Here is a 17,170-nt window from a genome sequence, read left to right as displayed (position 1 = left end):
GGGCGCAGAAAAGAAAACACTCAATTTTACGACAAGGTTCACCGCCCTGTCTGTCACTAGGAGGAAATACAGTGTCTTTTCAGTGAAAAGCCTTGAGATTCTTCTGCCCTGAACACGGGTGCGGGGGGTGCGGGATGGGTGTCCCCCGCCCGCCCGCTCCTTTGTCTCCCGCACCCCCCCACCCCCCACCCCGGCTCCCAAACAGTCCCCGAATCTTCCAAGGTGGGTCCCGGCCACCGCCGTACCAACCGTCACCGCCCCGGGGCCCCGCCCGCCGGACGCCGGAGCGTGGGGGCGGGAAGACCCGTCCTCGGGCGCCCCGGAAGTCCCTGCCCTCCTCTCCGGCTGCGCGCCGCGGCGGGGTGCGGAGGCCTACGATTGGCCGGGGAGCCGACGAGGACGCGCTACGTGCGGCGGGACCGTCCCGCCCCTGCGCCCCCGCGCGCTGTCAGCGTGGGGCGGGGCGGAGCGTGCGGGGCCCTCCCTCCTCCCTCCTCCTCCCTCCCCACCTCCCCCCCCACCCCCCGCCCCGGGCGGCCATTACCCGGAACAGTCCCGGGCCTCGGGGGTCAGGTGACCCGCGGCGGGGCTGACGGGAGGGGCGGCCGAGGGGCGGAGAGGAGGAGTGAGGAGAGAAGCGAAGGGAGGAGAGACAGAGAGAGAGAGAGACAGAGAGACAGAGACAGAGAAGGGCGGAGTAGGAGGGAGGGGAAGGGGGCGGGGTGGGAGCGGGTCACGTGACTCGGCATGGAGGAGGCGGCGGCGGCGGCGGCGGCGGTGGTGGCGGCGGCGGCGGTCGGGAGGAGTCGCCGGGGCAGAAGCCGCACTTGTTAGTGTTGGGGGGGGGGAGGAGGAGGAGGAGGAAGGGACCGAGGACGCCGACACCGTCAGCCGGCGACGCCGCGAAGGAGGCGGGAGGGGGGTGGGGGCGAACGCAGGCTCCGACCCCCGGCCGAGGGGATGAGGGGAGCATGGGCGCCAAGGAGTCACGGATCGGATTCCTCAGCTACGAGGAGGCGCTGAGGAGAGGTGAGGGGGAGGGGTCGGGCGAGCTGCGGGGAGGCCAGCGCCGGGCGCCCGGGGGTGGGTGGCCGGCCGGCCGGGAGGGAGGGAGGGAGGGACGGAGGCGGGGAGGCAGGGGCGGCTGGGGCGTGGGGGGTCTGGCGAAGGACCGGAGGCCAGCCGTGGGAATATCGAGGGCAGGGGAGGTGGAGTGGGGAGCGGTGTTTGGGAATTGGGGCGCCAGGGGAGGGGGCGAAGCTGTCTTCGGTGGCGGGGGTACCGGGCGCTGGCTTGGCCATTCGATGCGCTCCGGCGGCGTTGTTATCTTGTCTGGGTCCAGGGGAGCCCTGTCCATCGCTTCTTGGATGGTTCGGCCCTTCCTTCCAGGCCCCCCTCATCCTTCAGTGCCATTTTCTCATATCACTCTTTCATTTAAAAAAAAAAAAGAAGGAAGAAAGCCTCCGACAACATGCTAATCTGGTTCCTAACAGCTTTGGCCGGAGAAGAGAAGGCCACCCGCTGCAGAGCGTTCTTTTTGCTCCTGGGAGTCCTTTCCTATTAGGGAACCACTGTTTTTTTTTTTTTTTTCCCAGGGTCTTTGCCGCTGTGCTGAGGGCAATGACCATCCTGCCATTTACCACTGCCCCCTCTCACCCTTTCAGCGGATGACTTTGATTAAAAGAAAGACCCGAAATGAAGTTGTGTTTAAGGCGAGAGGAGACTAGGCAAACTGGTGTTGCCATAAGACCTTGCTTAGTAGGTTTCCTCTCCTCGGGCATCGATCAGACGGGTTTAGTGCACTTGATTCCCAGTTCTTAGCCTCTCGCTCCCCCTAAAATGGCATTCGGAAACCCAGCATTGTGATCCTGTGTTACATCTCCCTCCAGAGACTGGCCTTGCTGTCAGTCCTAGCCTGCTGCTGCTGCTGCTGCTGCCATTGGCTCTGATTCACACTGTGTTGTTAACAGCCCCAACCCCCTACCACACTCTTGATCCATGATCACTAAAGCTCACGCTAACTGGAAGTGTCTCGCACAGTTTGTGGCCGGAATGTGACTTAATTTTTCATGACTGAGATTTGAGTGTGTGTTTGTGTGGTGCTTGTATTTATTTCCGACGTTTAATGGATTTTCTTGGTAAGAAGTGAAAAACATTAAGAAGATTATAGAGGCCAGACATTGTTAACAGATTTCTAAGACAAAAAAATTCAGCCGTGCGCCAGGTGGTTTTTGTAGCTTGAGATTGAAAAAGAAAATGTGATGAAAGACATTTTAAAGACATTTTAAAGCGAGGATTTAGAAGTGAGATCTAGTTCATATACAAGGAAAATTAGGAGTTCACTGGACCCACTACCTAATAAATAGATAAGATACAGAATTGTAGTTGCATCACTTTTGGACTGAGCAGAATAGCAAAAATGATTCGTTTAGTGGTGCCTCCCTCTCCCAATAGCATGATGATTGTTCTTAAACACAATCTTAGTTGAACTTTTTCTCCCTGTTTCAGTATGAGAAATATTCCAAATTCTTGATGTATTTCCAAGCCTAGACCAATCATTTCCTGAATGCTGTTAAGCTTGACGGGTCTGGGGGCAATTAGTCATTGGCTTACCTGGCATGAAATAGGGCGCAGTCAAATTGATTTACAGCAGCAAGGTTCAGAAGTGTTTCTAAGTTTAAGGGTGTGAATACCAGTGATATACCTGGTGTTAAGAAATTCTAAAATTAAACTTTATTCGAGCTCTTGCTGATTATTTTATATCAAATTAAGATCATACATTTTGTTTTTTTTTGTTTTTCGAGACAGGGTTTCTATGTGTAGCCCTGGATGTCCTGGAACTCAGTTTGTAGACCAGTCTGGCCTTGAACTTAGAGAACTTGAACTTGCTTTTGCCTCCCAAGTGCTGTATTAAAGGCTTGGGCCACCATGCCCAGCAAGATTGTACATCTTAAAATATAAATGAATTGATACATTTTAAAATGATCTGTTGAAAGGTTTTCATTTAATTTGTTATGAGGCATGTCTGGAATTTTAAAATGCATATTTGAAGTAGCAAAGTATGTATTAAAGTGTTAGTAAAGGTTGTTTGGATGTGTTTGTTTTTGTCAGTTTTGCTTCAGGGATTTCAAACCAAAAGAGGATCAAGTTGATAAAATAGTTTCTGAGTGTAAACAGGATACATTTAATACAGGCAACTTTTAAACATGATGCTGCTCACTCAAATTAGACATCAGACTTTAAAATTTTATAGAGCTTTTTCTGAGTCTACAGAATGGCTTGAGAACCTTTTGGGGGCACGTGAATAAATAGGTGCTAATGCCTGCATCAGTCTTACTTATCTGTTTACTTTGTGTAAGGTGAGATGGGACAGATAGGATTTGACAAATAAACTAGCTTGAGCCAGGCGGTGGTGGCACACGCCTTTAATCCGAGCACTTCAGAGGTAGAGGCAGGTGTCTCCCTGTGAGTTCGAGGCCAGCCTGGTCTACAAAGTGAGTTCCAGGATAGCTAGTGCTGTTACACAGAGAAACCCTGTCTTGCAAAACCGAAAAAAATAAAATAAAACAAAAAAGCCGGAAAAAATAAAAGAAAAAATAAGCTTAATAGAACTATTTGACCCTTTGGCTTTAATTTAAATGATTGAGCATTATCTACTGCTTATCCATAATTACACAGCATTAAAAAAAAAATCTGATGTATTACCACAAACAAGAATAGCAGGCAGTTTAACAGCAAAGTGGGACCTTGAAATGCAGTGTTAATGTTAGTGACCTAACACTGGACCTGAGGGAAAGAGCAGTCTGGTTTATGTTTGAGGCACTCAAAATGAGGATGAATTTTGGGTTTATATCCTATTGTGGTTAGACTGCCAGTTATTTTTTTAACTTTTACTTTTCTGAAAGTATGTAGCTTTAAACATTTTTGGAAAGATGTGTTAGTGATAACTTTTTTTTTTTTTTTTTGGCTTGTATCGTAAATACCTTGAGATATACAAGAGGCTTGCCTTTTTGTTAAAATATTTGTATTATATTTATTTGTATATGTTTGCCATAGTGTATATATGGTGATCACAGGACACTTTTGTTCTTTTTCTTGTTGTTGTTTTGGTTTCCCAAAGTTTCTCTATATAACAGTCGTGGCTGTCCTGGAACTTGATCTGTATACCAGGCTGGCCCCAAACTTACAGAGATCTGCCTGCCTCTGCCGCCTCAGTGCTGAGATTAAAGGCGTGTACCACCACCACCACCACCACCACCACCACCACCACCACCACCACCACCACCACCACCACCGCTCAGCCACAGGACAGTTTTTGACTCAGGAGCTAGTTCTCCTTTAACCATGTGGATCCCAGGGATTGAACTCAGGTTATCAAGTTAGCAGTGAGTACCTTTATCCGCTGGTCCATCTCACTGGTCTAGCTTGACTTTATTGTTATTATTATTAATTTTAATTTAAAGAATGCATGTGTTGTCTAGGGAATTATGCCTGTTTTCATGGATATTGAGAATTTTAATAGCTTTATTTGACATCTCTTTATTTTACCATGTTATATCAGTTTGTAACTTTTGTGGTGTGTGTGTGTGTGTGTGTGTGTGTGTGTGTGTGTGTGTGTGTGTGTGTGTGTGTATTTTTAGACAGGATCTCATTTTGTAGCCCTTGTCTTCCTAGAACTCACTCTACAGACCAGACTGGCTTTGGACTCATAAATCTGCCTGCCTCTGCCTCTGTCTGAGTGCTGGGGTTACAGGTGTCTGCCAACAGGCTTGGGTTAAAGCTTGTATATTCTGTGTGTGTGTGTGTGTGTGTGTGTGTGTGTGTGTGTGTGTGTGCGCGCGCGCGTGCGTGCGCGCACATGCTTTCTCAAGAGCGCATATACACACACACACACACACACACACACACACACACACACACACACACACACACGTACTTACATGGATAGGCTAGAGGAGAGCCTCAGGTGTGAATCTTCTCAGGTGCCATTCACCTTTTTCTGCCTTTCTCCAGTTTGGGGCTCAGTGATGAGGCCAGTTATTCAATTCCCAGCAGTGTTGCCTGTATTCATCTCCCCAGCACTGGAATTAACCAGCACAGGCTACCGTGGATAGCTTCATTACCTGAGTCTTGCCGATGGGTCCTTGTGTATCTAGGCAGGGTTCTAGAACCCTGAGCTACTTTCTAGCTGTGTCTTTTTTGATACAGAGTCAATGTAGTTCAGGCTGGACTTGAATCTGTTTTGTATACAGAGTCGATATAGTTCAGGCTGAACTTGAATATGTTTTGTAACCAACACTGGCCTCTAGCTTTCTGCCTCAGCCTCCTAAATGCTAGGATTACAGGTAAGAGCCACCACACACACCTGTGGATTTTTTTGTTTTAAACAGCAATCTATGAAGATTATCTATCTATTTATTTATTTTTGGTTTTCCGAGACAGGGTTTCTATGTGTAGTTTTGGTGCCTGTCCTCTGTAGACCAGGCTGGCCTTGAACTCACAGAGATCCGCTTGGCAGTTTATTTTTTAAATGCGGTTTTTGAAATGGTTTCTCTTTTGTATCCCTGACTGTTTTGGAACTCACTTTGTAGACCAGGCTCACCTTGAACTCAGAGAGATCCGCTTTCCTCTGCCTCCTAAATGCTGGGATTAAAGGCTTTGGCAACCACTGCCTGGCTAAAATATGCTTTTAGTTGAAATAGAATTATATCATTTTCCTCCTTCCCTTTTCTCCCTCCAGCCCTTCCTATGTCCCCCTCACTTTCAAGTTTTTAGTCTCTTTCTTTGATTGTTGTTATGTATATGTGGTATGTATATGTATGCATATGAACAAGTGTATATCCTGCTGAATCTGTTTTTGTTGTTTGTATGTGTATGGTTTCAGAGCTGACCACTCTTCATTGAACCAGTAATGGGGCTTATTCCTGGGAGTGGCTAATTCTTGTCCTAGCAATCATTAGTTGGCTGTAGTTCTTTGTCTAGGGGTGGGGTGGGACAGGACCCTGTTAAATTTTCTCCCTTCCATGTTAACATGTCCATTGATATTGGCATTGTTCTGGTCTTGTTTATTCAGCATTTCTAGGAGAGACTGTTTGACAGCAGACTTGCTGGTATTTTTGCAGTTACGGTCTTTCCATCCCCTCTTCCTTGATGGACCCTGCATTATGGATGCAGAAGCTGTGATGTATACATTGGGGCTGGGCTCCACATGACCCGTTGATGTCTGTATTGTGCTCATGTGTGGTTTGCTGTGACAGTCGTTGTTTGCTTCTTTGATGGAGGCATGTTAGCTACACCTCTCCAGGAAAGGGGGCTCAGTCCGCACAGTCACATTTTAACGTTCCTGTGCCCAGTCACTCATTTTTAATTAATTAATGATTATTTATTATTATTTTTTTTACTAAACTCTGTCTAAAAATAAGGCACATAGAAAACAGCTAACTAAGTTACTCTGTGTAGGATCAAATAGCCTGGGTCAGTAATTTTCACTAAAATAGATATGTAAGATATCCATAAGGAGTGAGAATAAAACATCAGAGCTTTAGTTTAGTTATAATTTGTGGTTTTAATAATGTACATAATTATTAAATAATATTTACATGTATCATTTATAAACTGTTGATATAGTATCTTTTTTTGATTTTTTTTTTTTTTTTTTTTGAGACTGGGTTTCTCTGTGTAGCCCTGGCTGTCCTGGAACTCACTCTGTAGACCAGACTGGTATGGAACTCAAAGACCTGCCTGCCTCTGCCTCCTGATAGCTGGGATTAAAGACGTGCGCCACCACTGCCCGACTTGATATAGTATCATTATCTCAAGTACTAGTGTCATGAGTGCTATAGAAATGCAGAATGTGGGTGAGTGGCCATGATGGCTTGGAAGCACCTCAGCATTATACTCATTTCCTAGTATGTGCTCAATAGTTACCTGTTAAACAATTTACTTTTTTAGTCTCTTAGAGGTGGTGTTTGTAGACAGAATGATTTAGCATCAGTCTAGATGGCCTGTACCACTACACCTGGCATTCAAGCCACCAACTTCTAATACAAAAGTAAAAATCCCTTGACTTGGAATAGTTGAAAGTTCCAACATGGAATAATTGAAGTTTCAACTAAGATTTTGCTTGCCAAACTTCTCAATGTGTGTAATACTAAAATTTTACTAGATTTACATTACCTGTGATAAAATGGTAGTACATCATTCTGTAAGGGAAAACTAAATTTCATAGTTGGTATCTTCTATAATGCACTAGTGTTTGTTTGTTTGTATTTGTATGTTTGAGACAGGGTCTTTGTGGCCTGGAACTGAATATAGCTAGCTAGCTCAGGCTGGACTCTTGCTTCTGCCTGCTACATGCTGGGATCACAGGTGTGTGCTACCACAGCTGGCTGTGATGCACAGTTTATTCTCTTTTATCAAAGCTCTGACCTTAGCTTGACAGTGGTGGCACATGCCTTTGATCCTAGCAATAGGGAGGCAGAGGCAGGTGGATATCTGTGGAGTTTGAGGCCAGCTGATCTACAGAGTGAGTTCCAGGACAGTCAGGGCTACACAGAGAAACCCAGTCTCAAAAAACCAAACCAAAACAAGAACAAAAGAGCACTGATCTTTCATCATCTGAACTTGTTAAATTCATTAGTAAACTCTTTGGTGTTAGCATGATCTGTAAAAGAAAAAATGGAGCAGTTTTAAATTAGTATGTTTATATAGCATTATCTAAGTAGTTACAGAGGCAGTGCTTCCCCCTTTAGAATTGCCTTACCTTTGGTGTGTGTGAGTGACAAAGAGGAGATAAATTCAGTGATGAATCCCAGAGTTTAGAGCATGAACAGAATGATGTGACATCACTTGCTGATCAGTGACCTTCCCATTTTCCAAAGTGGACAGCTGTTGTTTGGCTTTTGTTATTCATTGTCTGTCTTAGAGTTTAGTGAGACTTTGCAGTGATAACACTCAGGGTTGCTTTTCAAAATGATGGGCAATTTAGAGTTGGGACTATGATGCCTGATCAATAGCCAGACACTGTCTCAGGAGAAAGAGAGATTTTTGGCACTTCATTATATACTAGATCACAGGAGAAGTTAGAGAAGTTGTAATTATTATTGAGGCAACCATAGAAAATCTGCTGTCACTTTAGAAGTAGAGATAAGAGCTGACACTTAGGAAGTTGTAATATTAAGTAGTTGCAATGGTCAAGGGATTTTTACTTGTAGTTTGGAAGCTGGTGGTTTGAATGCCAGGTGTAATGGTACAGGCCTATAATAGTATCACTTAGGAGGCTAGGGTAGAAGCTACCAAGTTCAAGGTCAGCTTGGCTCATAGTAAACAAGATTCTGTTTCAGACAACAACAGTTTAGTGGTTTATAGCGGTATATAAAAGACAAGGTGGGACTGACAGTTTTTTTTCATACTGTATCTAGGAAGCATGACTTCTCTTTTCATGGCTTACTTATGCTTCTGCTTTTGACATTTGGGTCTCTGGTATTTGTATATAAATTGAACTATTCCATCCCTTTTCTGAATGCCAGTCATTGTAAGCATTGACAGTTAATGGTAGGTAGTTAATTATTGACACAGAACCTGATAAAGCTGGGTTCTTTAGTATGAACTATTATAGTTAGAGGCATAAATGTTTCTAAGACCTATGTGTTCAAAGATAACCAGAATTCAAGCCCTGCTCTTAACACCCTTATTAGAATTTAATAATCACTAACATGAAACTTCCAAGTTCACCAGTGGTTTTCTGTAATGTTTCTTGGGATCCTGGATACTAAATTGCTTTTAAACAAAATCATACTAAAATAAGGTTTGGCAGTGGAGGTTTTTTAGCTTCTTTTCCATTTCTATAACGAAGGTGGTTGTCCAATTATCTTATATCTGTGAAAAAGCTTTTTAATTCTATTTTTTTGTGTGTGGTGTGTTGGATTGAACTTGACCTTTTCATCTGGGCAAGTGCTCTACCACTCAGTTACATCCCAGCTCTTACTTTTTGAGACAGGCTCCCACTAAGTTGCCTGGGCTGCCTTTGAAATTGCTGCCCTCCTGCTTGAACCTTCTGAGGTGTATTACTGGCATGTGTCATGATGTCTGGCAGAATAAGCCTTTTAATATTCACTGTGGTTGACTTTTGATATGAAGTTTGAAAGGTTCGGGAGAAATTTCCTTTGTGGAAAGGATTCTTTTATTAAAATAGGCCTCTTTTACTCTTACCCATGACAATAAATGGCACCACTGTCCCCACCCCATTGTTTATGGCCAAAATATAGACACACTCCCCTTTAGTTCTTCCCTGCTCATCTTGTTCATTTGCTGTCTTGTCTGTTAATTTCTGCCTAGCTCTCCTACCTCTACCTCTACACTAGTCCCAACTGCCTTTATTTCTTGCTAAAGTTACCCAGTGTGCTCTTAAAATCCAAGTCTTATAATAATTCCTTCCTCCAGCCTTTTTTTTTATTTTTTATTTTTTAAAATAGGGTCTTTATATATCCCAATTTTGAACTCTGCTTCAGTGCTGGGATTATAGTCTTGTACCACAATGCCAGGTCATAAATCCTTTATATCTACCTACCTATCTATCTATCTATCTATCTATCTATCTATCTATCTATCTATCTATCTATCTATCTAAAGATTTATTTATTTATTATGCATACAGTGTTCTGTTTGCATGTATCCCTGCAGGCCAGAAGAGGGAGAGGGAGCCAGATCTCATTACAGATGGTTGTGAGCCACCATGTGGGTGCTGAGAATTGAACTCAGGACCTCTGGAAGAGCAGCCAGTGCTCTTAACCTCTGAGCCATCTCTCCAGTTCCCTATTTATTTATTTATTTAAGAAAATTTCCATTCATCCTACATATCAGTCACAGATCCCCTGTCCTCCCTCCTCCCACCCCCCCAATAAATCCTTTATTTAAAGCTTCTTTTCTATTACTTTAGGGGGAAAATGTAGCCCTTATAATGCACAAGGCCCCAAATTATTCTGCTTGAAACTCTAAGCTATTCATACTCCTCCTCCCTTAATTTTATTTATTTATTTATTTATTTATTATTTATTTTTATTTTTTTTGGTTTTTCGAGACAGGGTTTCTCTGTGTACCTTTGTGCCTTTCCTGGAGCTCGCTCTGTAGACCAGGCTGGCCTCGAACTCAAAGAGATCTGCCTGCCTCTGCCTCCCGAGTGCAGAAGGGATTAAAGGTGTGTGCCACCACCACCCAGCTTTGTTTATTTTTTATAGTCTCACTTTGTAACCATGGCTAGTGTAGAACTCTTTAGTAGGTTGACCTTGAACTCACTGAGATCTGCCTGCCTCTACCTCCTGAGTGCTAGGAGTGAAGATATTCACCGCCACTCTTGGTGCTACTACTTTCCCCCCGGTTTTCTTTTGTTCTTAGAGCATAGTTCTGACTTGCTGTCTTTGCATCTGTCACTGTCAGGTAGGAAAGGCTGTTTACTTTTGTAATTTTTGTGGCTTTTTTTTTTTTTTGTTTTGATACAGGGTTTCACTGTGTAGCCCTGGCTGTCCTGGAACTCACTCTGTAGACCAGACTGGCCCCAAACTCACACATCTACCTGCCTCCCGAGTGCTGGGATTAAAAGGCATGTGCTAACCCAAACCTACTTTTTTTTTTTTTTTTTAAAGATTTATTTATTTATTATGTATACAGTATTCTGCCTGCATGTGTCCCTGCAGGCCAGAAGAGGGTACCAGATCTCATTACAAGTGGTTGTGAGGCACCATGTAGTTGCTGGGAATTGAACTCAGGACCTCTGGAAGAGCAGTTGGTGCTCTTAACCACTGAGTCATCTCTCCAGCCCCCCAAACCTACTTTTGTAATTGTTGTTTGTTTTGAAATAGGGTCTCATGTCACCCAAAATGGCCTCTTTGAGGATGACATTGGATTCCTGATGCACCTTCTCCCTTTTTAAAAATAAGAGATGAGAATTCTTCTGGGTTGTTTGTTATTGTTTCTTTGAGACAGACATTTTTTTTCTATGTGGCCCTACCTGTCCTAAACTATATCTTTATGTAGACCAGGCTGACCTTGAACTCACGGTTATATGTCTTTTTTTATGTGTATATATATGTATATAAATGTTCTATCTGCATGTTCATCTGTCTGTACACCAGAAGAGGTCATCTGACCCTATGAGACTGCAGTTATAGATGGTTGTGAGCCACCATGTGGGTGCTAGAATTTGAACTCAGGACCTCTGAAAGAGCACACAGTACTTGTAATTGCTGAGCCATCTCTCCAGCACAGGCATTTGTTTTTTTGAGACAAGTTCTTGCTATGTGTAGCTCATGCTGTTTGACTGCCTCAGCTTCCTGAGTGCTAGGATTATAGGCTTGCATTTCCATGCTCAGAATCACCAGTATTTTTAATAACTATTTCTTAATTTGGTCTTTGCCTTTGCAATTCATTTTTTAAAATTTATTTTATGTGCATTGGTGTTTTGCCTGCATGTAAGTCTGTGTGAGGATATTGGATCCTGGAGTTACAGACAGTTGTTAGCTGCCATATGGATGCTGGGAATTGAACCTGGGTCCTCTGAAAGATCAGTCAGTGCTCTTAACTGCTGACCCGTCTCTCCAGCCCACCTTTGTAACTCAAAATGATATATTTATTGTGCTGCTGTCCCCTTTCCCTCTTTAAGACTTATTTCCTGGCATCCAGCTATTGTGAAGATTCAGCCAGTGCACAGTACCACTCTCAGATTCTTCCTGTCCTCCCATTTTTGTCATGTTTATATATATTGTAGTTTTTGTTAGATCAGTGTCATCATTTACATAAGTGGGCCCTTATAAGTGTTCTTCAGAGTTAAGCAGTTTAACATTCAGGATTTACTTTTCCTCTGTACTTAATTTCCCTTTAAATACTTCTTAAATATTTCCCTTGTTTTCTTTGCTGAAGTTTTTCTTTACTGTAATCCAATCCCCCCCAAATTCCCATCTTTTCCATATGCCCACTGGATTCATCATCATTGATAAATACCTTTCTTGTAACCACTGGCCTGCTCCTGTGTATTCTAAATGCCTTTATGTTTGGACTATAGTTGCTGTGCCATCCTGGGGTCTTCCTTTACCAAATTCCTGGTGTTTCTTTTTACTATCTTCAGTTGTATCTCCTGTTTTGTGTATCCCTTATTGATGAATTCAATTGTAGAGCCTTTTTGTTGTTGTTGTTATTTTTGGATACAGGGTTTCTCTGTGTACCCCTGACTGCCCTGGAACTCTAGACCAGGCTGGCCTCAAACTCACAGAGATTTGCCTGCCTCTGCCTCCTGAGTGCTGGGATTAAAGGTGTGTACCACTGTGCTTGGCTAAGAGGAGTTCTCCAAGTTTGGTGGTGAATATTTGAAATTATAGTTCTGGGTAGCTGAGACAGGAAGATCTAGTGTTTGAGGCCAGCCTCTATCTCAACCACAACCAACAAAATTGGGCCATGAGATGGTTCAGTAGGAAAAGCACTGTTACCCAGCCTGAAGACCCACACAGTGGAATGAGAGAACTCACTCTCTAAAATGTTCTTTGATTCCCACACATGTGCTGTAGCACACACATACACAAAACAAGTAAAAATGTAATAATTAAAATTATTTATATTATATAGGCAGTTATTGATTTGCATAGTAGTATGGGACTGTATAAAGGACATTGTAATCTGAGGTCATTCAAAATAATCAATGGGAAAAATTACTATTATCCTATATTGACTTCTAAAGGTTTTTGAAAACATTAAGAATGGTTACAAATGTATAGGGAAAGTTATTTAAAAATTTTATTTTTAGATTATACTGTACTTGAAAATAACAGAATTAAACTGTTTTATTACTTTAAAATCTGTTGAATAGTTTAAATAGTGCTTGGTTTTTTTTTTTTTTTTTTTTTTTGTTTTTTTGAGGCACAGTCTCATTGTGTAGCTCAGGCATGCCTGGAACTGACTGTATATTCTAGGCTGTCCTGGAACACATAATAATATCTTTCAGTTTCCCCAGTACTGATAATATGAGCTACCATACTTGGCTTGTGTTTATCTGTTTTGAAACTTAAAATAATAAGTGTTGTCTTTTCTGCCTTGATGAATCACCATGTGCCTTCCTATATTTGGATTATGGATGCTTTGCTTACATGTGTGTGTATGCACCATGTGTGTGCCTGATGTCTAAGGAGGCCAGGAGAAGGTGTCATACAGCCTAGAAGTGGAGTTATAGGTTGTTTAGGGTGCTTGGAATCAAACCGGTTCCTCTGGAAGAGCAGCTAGTACTCTTAATCACTGAGCCATCTCTCTAGTTCCAAGCTCCTTAGTCTCATTTTCACTTTCATTGTTGCAGAATACTTGTGAGAGTTCCTTTATTGCCACCAGCATTGCCACCTCTTGTCACCTTCATTCTCTTTCCCACCTTCCTTTTGTTCCAACCACAGACTTCACTTATATCAAGATTACCTTTCCCTAAGTTCCTCTGGCTGTATACTAAGGGTCTCTTGAAAGGAAGCAGTTCATCATTCCTATGCTCAGTTATTTTTTTTTCCAGATCTCTCTTCTTTATATTCAATTGAAACTGATCATTATTAGTTTCTTGATTGCATTTTCATGTTTTTTGGGCTGTTTCCTTTATTTTTAATTTAATTTTATTTTTGGTTTTTTGAGACAGGGTTTCTCTGGGTAGCTCTGGCTATCGTGGAACTCACTCTGTAGACCAGACTGGCCTCAAACTCACAGAGGTCCACCGGCCTCTGCCTCCCAAGTGCTGGGACTATAGGTGTGCACCACCAGCAGCTATTTTTCATTTTAATATTTGTTTGTTTGTTTGTTTATTTGTGTGTGTACTACCTGTACATGTATGGAATACAGAGGACAGCTTGCAGGAATCAGTTCCTTCTTTCACCAGGCTTGTGAGGGCACATTAACCCACTGAGTAATGCTTGCCCTCCACTTTGTTTTTTGAGGTAGGATTACTCACTGGCTGTCTTCATCTCCTCGGTGGTGGGATTATAAGACTGTGCCACCCCACAGCACTGGGCTTTTTATCATGTGAACTCGGGTCCTCATGCTGGTTGACAAGCACATTCCTGACTGAATTCCTCTTTTAAATTTTTTTTTTTTTTTTTTTGGTTTTTCGAGACAGGGTTTCTCTGCGTAGTTTTGAGCCTTTCCTGGAGCTCACTTGGTAGCCCAGGCTGGCCTCGAACTCACAGCGATCCGCCTGGCTCTGCCTCCCGAGTGCTGGGATTAAAGGCGTGCGCCACCACCGCCCAGCCCTCTTTTAAATTTTTAAAGAAAAAAGTTGTTTTTGTTTTTTCACTTGTGTATTTGGTGTATTTGTTTGTTTTTTTGTTGTTATTTTAGTGGGATTGTATTCCTTTTGTAAAATTTTGGAGACTTAGTTTTTTGTTTGTTTCAGACATGGTCTCATATGTGATGTTTGTTTTTTAGCTCTTTTACTCTTATGGGGGGGCATCACCCGGCTCCCAAATAAATCACACACAGAGAGACTTCTTATTTATAAACACCTGGCCTTATCTTGGCTTGTTGCTAGCAGGTTTTCTCAACTTTAACTTATCCTGTCTTACCTTTTTGCCTCTGGGCTTTCCCCCTTCTCTTACTTCTGTAAATCTTACTCTTTTTCGTGGCTTGTTGTGTAGCTGGGTGGCTGGCCCCTGGAGGCCTCCTCCTTCCATGGCTACTTCTACCCCTCTCCCAGATTTCTCCTATATGTTCTCTCTGCCTGCCAGCCCTGCCTATTTCTCTTTCTTGCCTCAACTCACTATTGGCCATTCAGTTCTTCATTAGACCATCAGGTGTTTTAGCCAGGCACAGTAACACAGCTTCACAGAGTTAAACAAATGCAACATAAACAAAAGTAACACACCTTAAAATAATATTCCCTAACACATATGTATCCTTGGCTGGCCTGGAACTCACTGTATAGACAGGGATGGCCCCTAACTCACAGAGATCTTCCTGCTTCTGCCTCCTGAGTGCTGGAATTGAAGATGTGTGCCACCATGCCTGGCTGGACTTAGAATTTTTAAGGCTAACATTTTTTCAGGTTAATAAATGAATGCTTTGTATGTGAACTTAATAATTATATTTTTCAATATAAATGAAAAACTTCAAAAAGTTTAAAACATTCTTTTCAATATCAGTTTATAGAACTATTTGATAGCTCTTTGATTAGTGTATAAAGGGTTTATGTGAAGGATTCAAGATATTTTAAGCTTATCCTTAAGGAATTCTAAATATTCTCATAAAGATTTGAAAAATACTGTGCTAATCTTCATTCTACAGAGAAGTCAGAGAGAGTTTATTTTTTTATTTTTATTTTTTTTAAGATTTATTTATTTATTATGTATATAGTGTTCTGTTTGCATGTATCCCTGCCGGCCAGAAGAGGGCACCAGATCTCATTACAGATGGTTGTGAGCCACCTTGTGGGTGCTGGGAATTGAACTCAGGACCTCTGGAAGAACGGCCAGTGTTCTTAACCTCTGGCCATCTCTCCAGCCCCCAAAAGTTTATTTTTAAACTTTTTTTTTTTTTTTTTTTTTGGTAACAGGGTTTCTCTGTGTAGCTCCGGCAGTTCTGGAACTAGCTCTGTAGACCGGACTGGCCTTGAACTCAGAGAGATTACCTCACTCTGCCTCCTGAGTGCTGGGATTAAAGGAATATGTTCCAAAATACTGTTTATACAATTGCATTTTATTTATTTTGTGTATGGGGGTGGATGTGTGTACCTGTGCCACAGCACATGTTTGACTGTCAGAGGACACCTTGTTTGGGAGTCAGTTCTCTGCTTTATGCCGTGTGGGTTCTGGGCATTAAACTCAAGGTTCTCAGATTTGGCAATAGATGCCTTTACCCACGGGGCTATTTTGATAAATACTACAAGTTCTAAATACTTTTCATCAGTATTATATGTATATGTAAATATTGAAAAGCTTTAATAAGATTTGTTAAATGAGGGCTGATAGGATGATGGCTCTGTGGGTAAAAGCATTGCAGTGCATGCTGGGTGACCTTAGTTCTAACTCTAGAACCCATGTAACGTGGTGGGAAAAACCAACTCCACAAAGTTGTCACCTGACCTCCTTAGGCTCTCTGGTACATGCCCTCTTTCCTATCATACACAGACACATACAGTAATAAATTAAAAAATAATTTAGTGTGTTTTACTCAGTACTTAGTTATATGCATTGACATAAAGCTCCTATGGGGACAGCTGGGGTAATTAATTTATTTTGTGTAGCACTTACATAGCTCTCCAGTCAATACATTTTTTTAAAAAAATGAGAATTATCAATTTTCTAATCTTCCTTGGCATTTTCTTGTCCCTTCTGAGGAGACTATTGTATATTTTCATAGTTGAACTTTGATATTTGATATTGCTTCTCTTCAGCATTAGGTATTTTCTGTTGACTTATCACTTAGAAGCCTAAGAATATAGCTTTCATTTCTTTTTTCCCCTGTGCTACTTCCCTCCTCCTCTTCTCTGTTACTTCATTCTAACAATATGGTATGGTAGTTTTAGTTAAATGTCCAGTGTGTACCTTATGACCATGTGTATGGCATATGTATATGTGATTCACACCTGAAGTTATGTAGCAAGCTATGATTACTTTTTAGCTCATCTTTTCCAGAACTAATATTTGTTGTGGTTTTATTTGCTTTTGTTTGGTATTCTTATTTTTAAAATTTGCTAACTTGCTCATGGTTCCTTTCAAGGCTACCAGATGTTCCCAGGCCCAATGGTTTCTCATGATTTATAATCCTAGCACTTAGGAGACAGAGGCAGGCAGATCTCGATGAGTTTGAGGCTAGCCTGGTTTACATAGCCAATTCCAGGCCAGTCAAAGTTATATATAGTAAGACTTTGTCTCAAAAAACCCCTGAAAATTAATAAACACCTGCCCACAAAAACTATATTTTTTGTGTGCATTGATGTTTTGCCTGCATGTATGTCTGTGTAAGTGTGTTGAATTTCCTGGAACTGGAGTTACAGACAGTTGTGAGCTGCCATTTAGGTGCTGGGAATTGAACTTGGGTCCTTTGGAAGAGCAGCCATTGCTTTTAACTGTTGAGCCATCTTGACAGCTCCTACATGCTAGTTCTTATTATGCAATATGAATTCTGTGACTTTTTTTTTTTTTGAAATATGGTCTTAGGTAGT

At 42.1% G+C, this 17,170-nt stretch overlaps 1 protein-coding gene across 2 annotated transcripts in view; it reads left to right on the top strand.

Moving 5' to 3' along the window:
* Nucleotides 1-794: 794 nt before the first annotated feature.
* The window catches only part of Usp32 (ubiquitin specific peptidase 32), a 157,617-nt gene continuing 141,241 nt past the window's right edge, over nt 795-17,170 (top strand). For both annotated transcript variants that reach the window (XM_006983183.4, XM_016001732.3), the window contains exon 1: nt 795-1,029. In XM_006983183.4, coding sequence (XP_006983245.1) covers nt 972-1,029 — 58 coding nt within the window. In that variant the 5' untranslated portion in view covers nt 795-971. The remainder of the gene's footprint in view (nt 1,030-17,170) is intronic.

The sequence above is a fragment of the Peromyscus maniculatus genome, chromosome 8 (assembly GCF_049852395.1).
Source record: "Peromyscus maniculatus bairdii isolate BWxNUB_F1_BW_parent chromosome 8, HU_Pman_BW_mat_3.1, whole genome shotgun sequence".
NCBI lineage: Eukaryota > Metazoa > Chordata > Mammalia > Rodentia > Cricetidae > Peromyscus > Peromyscus maniculatus.
Note: the sequence above shows the minus strand (reverse complement) of the source record. Positions and strands in the feature narration are given on the sequence as shown.